This window comes from Bos grunniens, chromosome 2 (genome assembly GCF_055505025.1).
Source record: "Bos grunniens cultivar Pamir isolate PY7600 chromosome 2, Bosgru_T2T1.0, whole genome shotgun sequence".
Lineage (NCBI taxonomy): Eukaryota > Metazoa > Chordata > Mammalia > Artiodactyla > Bovidae > Bos > Bos grunniens.
Window position 1 is genome coordinate 10,247,978 of NC_141166.1, and position 9,288 is coordinate 10,257,265.

General features: G+C 55.9%; 1 protein-coding gene across 2 annotated transcripts; it reads right to left on the bottom strand.

Annotated features, from left to right (window-relative positions):
* Positions 1-399: 399 nt before the first annotated feature.
* ZNF683 (zinc finger protein 683) lies at positions 400-6,996 on the bottom strand. 2 transcript variants are annotated; one of them, XM_086329764.1, is made up of 6 exons: positions 6,875-6,996; positions 5,869-5,996; positions 5,021-5,225; positions 3,015-3,703; positions 1,795-1,923; positions 400-786 (listed from the first exon to the last, which is right to left on the bottom strand). In XM_086329764.1, exons 2-6 carry the CDS (start codon positions 5,980-5,982, stop codon positions 478-480), a joined length of 1,446 nt encoding a protein of 481 aa, XP_086185890.1. In that variant the 5' UTR covers positions 5,983-5,996; positions 6,875-6,996; the 3' UTR covers positions 400-477. The 2 variants fall into 2 exon arrangements, with proteins under 2 accessions (XP_086185890.1, XP_086185883.1); XM_086329757.1 differs by lacking the exon at positions 6,875-6,996 and adding an exon at positions 6,475-6,684.
* Between the last annotated feature and the right edge of the window lie 2,292 nt (positions 6,997-9,288).

Below are 9,288 nucleotides of genomic sequence, written 5' to 3' on the forward strand. Positions count from 1 at the left end.
CAGCTGAGGGGGCACAGTGGCCTCTAGGAACTGGGAGACAAGGAGGTTGCAGGAAGCAGCAGACAGATATCTGGGCCGGTGCTGGTTCAGAAAAGAGTGCCCTGTGCCTGGCACCACAGCACCACAGTCTGCACCCTGCAGAGACCTGGAAGGCTGGACTGTCCATCAGCTAGCTGAGATAGAGGGCCTGGTCCCAGATAGGTCCCAAACAGAGGGTGGAACTCAAATCCAGCCAGAGGTAGATGGCTGCAGGCACCCCCCAACACACACACACACACACGGTGGGCAGCATAGTCTCTTCCTGGCTGTGTCCCATGACCTGCCAGGTGGAGTGGGACGTGAAGTCTGGCAAATACACTCTGACCTCCCCCTGCACTACTGAAGCTCAGGAGGCCTCAATTCATCGTAGAGAAAATCCTTTCATTGCTCTGCCCTTGTCCCCTCCCTAGGGCAGTCCTGGCACCATGGCTCAGGCCCTTACTTGCCCTGGGATGCTGAGGACACCTTGACCTTGTCCATGTCCCGGTCCATCTGCCTCTCTGATGGCGCTGCCAGAATATCTAGGGCCCCCTGGTGCCAGCGGGCAAGGTAGGTGAGAGATGCCAGGGGCAGGTGGGTGTGAGCCAGACCGCAGGGCCGTGGGGCATGCAGACGAAGGTGCAGCTTCAGGTGAACGAGCTGGGTGAAGCGACTTGGGCAGACACTGCACTGGAAAGGCCGGGCCCCCGAGTGCAGGCGCAGGTGGGTCTTCAGGTTGCTGGAGCTGCTGAAGCGCTTGTGACACATCTGATGGGAATGGGCACTGGTATCAGCTCTGCCTGCCTGGGTCACCCAGGATCTCTGCTCCCCACTCCCCATCTTGAAAACAACCTCCCAACACCACCACCTCCCTGTGATGCAGGCCTGGAAGCTTTCCCCCATGATTCCTCCCTGGGACCACAGTATCTGGCACATTGGAGCCAGGCAGACTGGGTTAGTATCCTGGTTCTTCTACTCCCTGCATGACCTTGTACAGGAGACCTCCCCTTTCTGAGCCTTGCACTCTTGATGGCTGACATGAGACTATTAATACGTAATCTTGTAGCCATGGAGGACTGAATGACATAATCACATAGAACCCTTAAGCGTGGGGCTGCAGCTTCTGTGCACGCAGTTAACATTTACTGGGAGCTGCCGCGTGCCAGGAGTCGGTCTTATGTGGTCTTCAGGACTGGAAAATCGGGACTAAGCACTACTTCTGTATTAACAGGGAACATGCAGAGGCTTAGAGGAGTGAGGCCAGTAGCCAAAGCTCACACAGCAAATTGGAGGCAGAGCTAAGATTTGAACCCAGGTAGCCTAGACTGTCACCATCATGCTGCTTTCGTTTCTGCCTCTGTAAAACAGGGAAAGAGTTCTGGCCCTTCCAATCTCCCTGGAGACATGGTGAAGCTCGAAGAGGGAGGGAGCTAACACTGAGCTGATGTTATCAGTAGTGTTTATAGACTGCACACACGCTAGCATTAACTCCTCCGACTATGCTGGAAAGTCACCAGTGGGTGTCTGCTCCCCAGGACCTCCAGCTTCATTCTTCTCCAACCCCAGACATACATCACCAGGCCCAGGGAGTGTCCTCCAATAGCACACCCTGGCCCTTCCCTTTCCCCCCCACCTCCTCCCCGAAACCTTTGCCTCCTGCCCTAGCTCCATCTTGTCAGGACAGTGAAGGAATGGAGGCCACAGGTGCCATCCCCCAGGGGCCTAGAACTCCTCCCCAGCCTGCAGGAGGACAGGGGAGGGGGTGGAGGGTCTCACCGGGCACTCGTGGGGCCGCTCCCCAGTATGCACCAGGTGGTGCTTCTGCAGGTGGGCGAGCTGGGTGAAGCTCTTCTGGCACAGGGCACACTGGAATGGGCGCTCCCCACTGTGCACACGCAGATGGACCTGAGCCAGGTGTGGGAGAAATGCTGTCAACCGCTCAGAGCCCCCCCGTCAGGGCCAGGGATCCTCTTCAAATCTCTACCCGCATCCCCGCAGGACCCCCTTTCGGCATCAAGGCCTTTCAATCCCCCTGCCTCCGTATCACCTCCCTGAAGGCCAATCTACCATCCCCCAGGCTCCCCTCGAGCTCTCTGCTGCCCTGCTGGAGGGAAGATGGAGATGGCCGTGGTCAGCAGGCCAGGTAAGGGGTACCCCACGTGTACCCCCTAGATATATATCTTGTGCAGTGCTTCTCAAAGTGTGGTCCACAGACCAGCAGCATCAGCATCACCTGGGACGGTGTTAGAAAGGCAGACTCTCAGGCCCCACCCGCAGACCAGCTGAACTGAAATCTCTGGGGCTGGGGCTTAGGGCGGGCCGAGGGCTGGGGCCAGCTCTCCAAGTGGTTTGAGGCTCATTAACGTTTAAGAACTCATGCCCTAGAGGATGCAGAAGGTCTGTTCTCCAACAACCAGTAAATTTTCCTCTATTTCAGCAGGTGTCAACTTGCCCCTAACGTCAGAGCTTGGCTGATACAGAGATATGTCCATGGTTGCCCCCTGCTGGACGATGCCTATAATGACGCCTACAGCACACTGCTGTTGTGTTGGATCCCAGTTGAAAAAGGCTGGTTGTCAGGTCTAGATTCACTAAAATTCACCTGTTCCCGGACCTGACCTTTAAATAAATAAACAAGAGGAGGATTACCAGGGAATCAGAGAGGATGACTCTTCAAGAAAGGGCTTTGCCCTAGATATTGAGAGACTCAGATGGAGACCTGGCTGCACCCTTATATCAAGGTAACCTTGGGAACGTCTTTCCTCGGATTCTCTATTTTTAGCTGAAATGAGATGATCTCATGGACAGTCTTTGGTGTGGAGAGGACTCCACTCTACAGATACGAAACTGCAGGGCCAAATGAAGCAGCCAAGGTCACAGACCCTAGAGGCTGCACTGGAGTTCCCTCTGCCCCAGGTCCTTGATTCTTGAAGCAGGATGGGAAAGGGTCATCGAAGGATGCCCAGTGGGAACCTTGGGGGCCCGGAGGCAGATACCTTGAGGTTGGAGAGCTGCCCGAAGCTCTTACTGCACACGTTGCACTCGTACAGGATTTTGCCATTCTCTTTCTTCAGCGGGTAAGGCAGTGCTGCAGAGCCAGCCTGGGAGCCCAGTGGGGCCCGCTTTCCTGCAGCCGCCCTGCCAGCCCGCTCTGGCCCCATGGAGTAGGTCCTGGCAGCGGCAGGACCCGGATTCTGGCTCTGGGAGGGTTGGGTTTGGCCGGAGTCTTGACAGGCCCCTGGGTAGGAGTGCAGGGTCTCCCCCGAGGTGCTGGGGTGCTCGGACTCATTGACATTAATCAGCAAGCTGGGCACAGCCTTGGTGGCATAGGGGGTGTCTTGGGGCAGCTTGAAGCGGGGGGCACACGGCACTGAAGGTAGGCTCCCATATGTGACCAGGTAAGGAGCAGGCAGGAAAAATGGGTAGGCAGGATAGAATGGGCAGAAGTGGGAGGAGAGTTCTTTGGAGTTGGGTGGGGTTGGGGGGCAGGAGCAGAAAGCCAAGGGACTCTTCTTATTTTGCCAAGAATTTGGGGAAGAGCTGTTGGGAGGAGAGAAGGATGGGCAGGGGGCCCCCTCGCCAGCTCTTTCTGTCTGGCTTCCCATCTTGTCCCTGCTCAGAGGACACTTGGCTGGGAGTTTCTCATCACTGAAGAAGCCGGCAGGCAGCCTTGGTGGCAGGTGCCCTGAGCAGAAAAAGGAAGATGGTGAGGGCCACCCAGCCTGGAGTCAAGGTCAGCTCTGCACCTAACCTTCCCGGCTCCGAGCTGGGAGAGGACTCTAGCCTGCATGGCAGCTCCTTTCTCTGGGCTTTCCTGGTCTGCCATCACCCTTGCCGATAAAAAGGCTGGCATTTGTGCAGTGTGTAACCATTTCAGGGAGCAAAAAGGATTCAAGAAGCCTGTTAGACATGTAGGTAGAGAAGTCGGAAGCCAGTTGGATGAATTGGTTTAGAGATTAAAGGAGTGGCCTGAGCTGGAGACAGAAATTTGGGTGCCACGGGCCCAAATGAGATCACATAAAGGATGGCCCTAGATCTGCTGTATCCAAAATGGTAGCCATCGTACACCTTTAAGTACCCCCCCAAAAAAATCAGCTCCTCACTTCTACTAGCCACATTTAAAAGGCTCAGGTGTCAGATAGCACAAGTGTAGAACCTTTCTAGTATCGCAGGAAGTTTCAACAAACTGCTAAAGAGAACAGAAGAGGAGAGGGGAAGAATAGGAGAGGAGAGAAGGAGGAGAAGGGATGAGGCGAGGGACAAGAAGGTAGCCCTGGACTGAATTCTGGAGCGTGGGAAGACTCAGGAAGGGAAGTCAAGGAGAGATCACAAGGGAGAGTGAGGTGCAACAGCCAGTGAGGTAGGAGTTCAACGAGGAGTGATGTCAAGTAAAATACTAAATGTGTGTCGATATTCAAAAGTAGCTTGTCTGCTTGGATCCTCACTGATTCACTTAACCAACTTTACTGGGCTGCTTTACTCCATGCTGGACACAGCAGCATGGTCCCTGCCCTCCAGTTTGAGTTGCGTAAGGAAACGGTGTACTGTAAGCAATAATCACAGAGGTGTAGTGAGATGGTCCTTTTGTGAAAGCAGAAACTGGCTTCTGTGGTGTACTCGAGGTCATAGAGCCAGAAGGGGCAGAACCAAGACTCCACCCCCCGACTCCCTGCCTCCCAAGCAAGCTTCCTGCCTTATAACACAGGCCCCTCTAGCTCAAGTGTTCTAGGCAGAGCACCCACCCGCAACGCCCGGGACTTTGGCTACACCTCCACCAGATCCCACACCCATGCCTGAGAAAAAACCACTGCCCAGATGTCACCATCTGAGCATTCCACACGTGCCCAGGCCAGAGGTCCGGATCAAAATGTGGAAGTAGCATAAACTTGAGGCTCCATCCTCAGCAGTGACATTGGGCTGCTCCGTCTCTCCTCCTCAAACCTAACAATACCTGCCCCCACGTCCCACCTCCACCGGGTGTGCCCCGTGCCCCCGAGCTTACGTGCGCTCAAAGCATCCTCTCTGAGACCCCGCGGGGCTGTTGCCAGGGTTGCCGACTGCAGGGCACACAGGTATAGGTCCAGGCCCTGGGGGCAGGCCAGCAGGGCAGACTTGGCCGGTGCCAGTGGCCATGGGCACAGCCAGCTGGCCCAGGACTGGCCATGAGAATCCAGTGTGTCTGGATGTGGCTTGAAGGCTGGGAAGACCTGGGAGGCAGAGGGAAGGGGCTTGGAGGGTAGGGACTGGGAGTCCCCTGAGATGGCCCCACCCCTAGATTCATTTTCAAAGGGGAAGGAGAAGCTAAGACCCGCCCCCGACACGCACACATACTCAACTCTGCCATGTCCATCAGTCAGAGGGCTTCCCCTTCCCTCATCCACATTTCCTTTCCAAGGGGCTTACACGTCCACCCCCAGGACTGCCCTCCCCCTGCCCCAGAACCCCCCACCCTGCCCTGTTCTTCCCTCCTACCCATCCTTTCTCACCACCCTCATCCCACTCTGTCTCAGACTATCTACCGTGTTCTCAATGGATCCGAGGTGAACTTAAGAGAAAAACCCCTCATGGAAGACTGTGCACCCCACAGGAGGGTCCTGAGCCTCCTCCAAGGCCCAGGCCCCTGTGACACTCAGCTCTGCATGTCCCAGTCTGGCCCTGGGGCATGGGAGAGGGTCTCTGGCACCTCCAAGGGCGCTTTCCTGTGAGGTGCTAGGGTAGAGGTGCTCAGGACCAGGAGAATCCAGGTCCCTTCAGATTTCCACACCAGCGCCCCCCAACCCAGTTCTTCCTAACCTCCCCTCCTTCCAGAAGCATCCTGGGCTCGGAGATAGGACCGGGACCTCACATTACCTGGCCATCTTGGCAGAGTTGGGAGTCCAGGTTGGGGGACAGAGAATCCCCTGTGCTCCCTGGGGGCTTGGTCTTGTGGCAACAACCCAGCTCTGGAGCGGGCTCCCCCTTCATGCCCCTGCCACCTCCTGGGAAGATAGGTCAGTCACAGGTGAGCAGTGAAGGTCCTCCAAACAGGAGCCTGACTTCCAGGGCCGGCTCTCCCAGGAAATCACTGTGTGACCTTGAGCCAGTCACTGCCTCTCCTGGCCTCAGTTTATCTATCTGCAAAATGGGAGGGTTGGACTGGCTGACATGAAAGGACCCTCTCGGCGCCGACATTTAGAAGCCAACCACGCCCTCAAGCAGGGGCAAAAAGAGGAGTGAATGGAGACTTGCCAGTCAGAGGCAGAGGGTAGAACTGGCCTGACCCCCACCCCGGGGAAGACAGGAGCGAGAGAAGTCCTCATGGAGATACTTCAAGTGAGCTTAAGATCTGAGGAAATATTCCAGATGTCCTCAGGGCCACAGGGAATTGAGAGGCTGCTCTCTTCCATGCTGGGAGGGGCTCATGTCTCCACGACTCTATCAACCACAGGCTCCCCACCTACATCCTAGCTCACCTACCAGTTTTGGGGGGCAGCTGAGGAAGCCCCAGTGTCCTGCCACTTAGACTGCCCAGGCTCAGCTTCCTCATCTGGGCTGGTCTGAGCAAGTGGGCGCAGGGTCCCCCGGTCCTGACTAGCCTGACAGGAAGCTGCTCGGTGACAGCTGTCTGCTCAGTTAGCACCTCCCTTCTCTGCCAATCACTTCACTGAGGGTCGCACAGCCCCAAGGCTCCCCTCCTTCTCCTCCCTTCCCCCTCTTCCCTCCGTAACCCTGGTGCCCCTCAGAGCCTGGCACCCTTGCATGGCTGTCTCATTCCTCTGAAACCCGGTTTCTTCTCCCTCTCCCCTGACTCCTCCCCACCCCGCCCCAGGTCTCCAAACACCCCAGGAGGAGGCGCGGTCCATGCGGGGCTCTTCACCTGCCTCTGCAGAAGTCCTCTCTGGCTGGGGAAGGAAGCCGCTGGGCAGGCGGGCAGCCAGCCTCTGCCTGTGTCTAAGGCCCCCGTGGGTGTGAGAGGTGACAGGAAAGCGCTACATTTGAAGTTGCCACAAATAGGAAGAGGGGGGCTGGCAGGCAGGCAGGGGGCCCTCTGGGACCTGAGACACGGGCGAGCCGCCCACCAGCCTTTACCTACCTGAGACCATGCTGCAGGAGTTTGGGGCCACAGGAAACTGGGGCTACCGGAATTTCAGTGTGGGGGATGATGGAGTGTGGGGGATGATGGCTCTTCCATCCCCCACCCCCCATGATGATGGGGGCAGATAGAAGAGCCTTAGCTGTGGCTCTCAGGGAACCCCAAGGGCTCAGCAGGAGGGGGACAGAGCAGGGCTCAAAGGCTGGAGCTGGGGTCCTTTGGGGAAGGGGACCCAGCTGAGACAGGGACGGGCGGTTGGCAGGGAAGACAGCAATGGCAGTGGCAGGGACAGGAACAGGCAGAGACAAAAGCAGGCAGCGTAGGAGGAAACAGAGAGCAGCAGGGGGGTGAGCAGGAATCTGATCTTGCACAGCAAAGGCCCTGGAGGTAGCAAGTACATCTTCCTCCTCCTTATCCCGCCTCTGATTTCTCTGTCCTGGGAACATTTTCTCCAATTTAGATAGAATGCTGAGGCCCCCACTGGGTGAGAGATAAGTCAGAGACATGGCACAATGCCTATGAAGCATGACTAGATATCGAAAAGGGAGACCCCTTAGGCCAGAAACAGCTTTTCCAGCTGAGCAACTTCATCACTGCCGAGAGCTGAAAAGGATTCGTCTCCCCCGCCCTCACACAAATTCTGCCCCTGGTTGGTGTATCCACAGTGCCTGGCCCAGTGCAGCAGCCCAAGCCTCAGGCGCCATCTGGCCATGCCACCAGCTGTCATGGAAGGCACAGGGACGCCTCGAACTCTCCATGTGAGCAAGGGGACCTATTATTCTGCCAGCTTGGCCCCTGGCCGGTACTCATTTGCACTATGGCCCCCACCACTTCCTGTCACCATCGTTTACCTGCATAACTGACCCCTACATGTCTGCATCTCAAGGACAGGGACCACTCTCTACTTATTCTCATTTCCCATGTAGACATTTCCCAGGTGTTTTGGATGCCCAGCATCTGGAACTTTCTCTCACTAGAGGCTGGAAGGAGGCAGAAGGCACATTCTACTATAAAAGCCGAAAGGCAACAGGCTGAATTTCGACCTCCCCACCCAAACACATGCTGCAGGCACGTGCCATGGACCAGACTGACCACATGGACCCATCCAGACTGTGATCAGAAGCCAGTGGTCTGGAGGTGGCAGGTTGACGGAGCCCACTCTGTGGATGGTGCTATGTCAGCTTCCAAGAGAGCAGATTTTCAAAGAAAGGGGTTCAGGCAGGTCACACAGTCCTCTCTGGGCTGTCCAGCCTCTCTTGATCCAGCCTGTTCTCCAAGCCCGGCTCTGTAGCCTTCCCAGAACTTCTCTGCGCTCCTCCAGCATCTTTTAAGGGAATTTCTTCTCTGCCTCTATTGTTGTTGTTTCTTTGCTGAACTGTGGAAACCTGGGCCCTCAGCAGTGAAAGCACAGAGTCCTAACCACTGGACCACCAAGGGACTTCCTCCTCTCCTTAAATCCTCCAGAAATGGTTTCTGTAGTGTACAACCATGAATTCTGCACTCTACGTGCCCAGAATAGATGAAGCGTCAGGCTCAGGTTGGACTATCTCGAGGATTAGAGTAACGAGCTGCCTTTACAGACAGCTTACTGTACGCCTGGCGCTGTGCTTGTCGTTGTCGCTAAGTTGTGCCTGACTCTCTGCGACCCCATGGGCTGCAACATACCAGGCTTCCCTGCCCTTCACCGTCTCCCAGAGTTGGCTCAAACTCATGTTCAATGAGTCAGTGATGTTATCTAACCATCTCATCCTCTGCTGCCCCCTTCTCTTCTGGCCCTCAATCTTTCCCATCATCAGGGTTTTTTCCAGTGAGTTGGCTTTTTGCATCAGGTGGCCAAAGTATTGGCACTTATTGTGAAGCTAGGGGCTTCATAAATGTTCTTATTTCATCTTTTATTATCCCCATGATGAAGGAACAGAAGCTCAGAGAGAGTAAGCAACTCACTCAGAGACACACAGCAAATAGCTAAGTGCTATCTGGTGCCAACCCTCAGATTCCACTGTCTCTTGGCAGAGTCAACCCACCCCCACTGCTTCATTTCTGTCCCTCATGCTCTTTTCAAATGTGCCATTCCCAGGGCCCAGATCATCCCCCATCCTCTCCTCCCTCTACCCCCATCCTGGTTGCCCTCTCGGCATCCTTCAGATTAGCTGAAAGGAGCCCTTCCCATGGTGCTCCTTGCCCTCTTGGTTGACCAG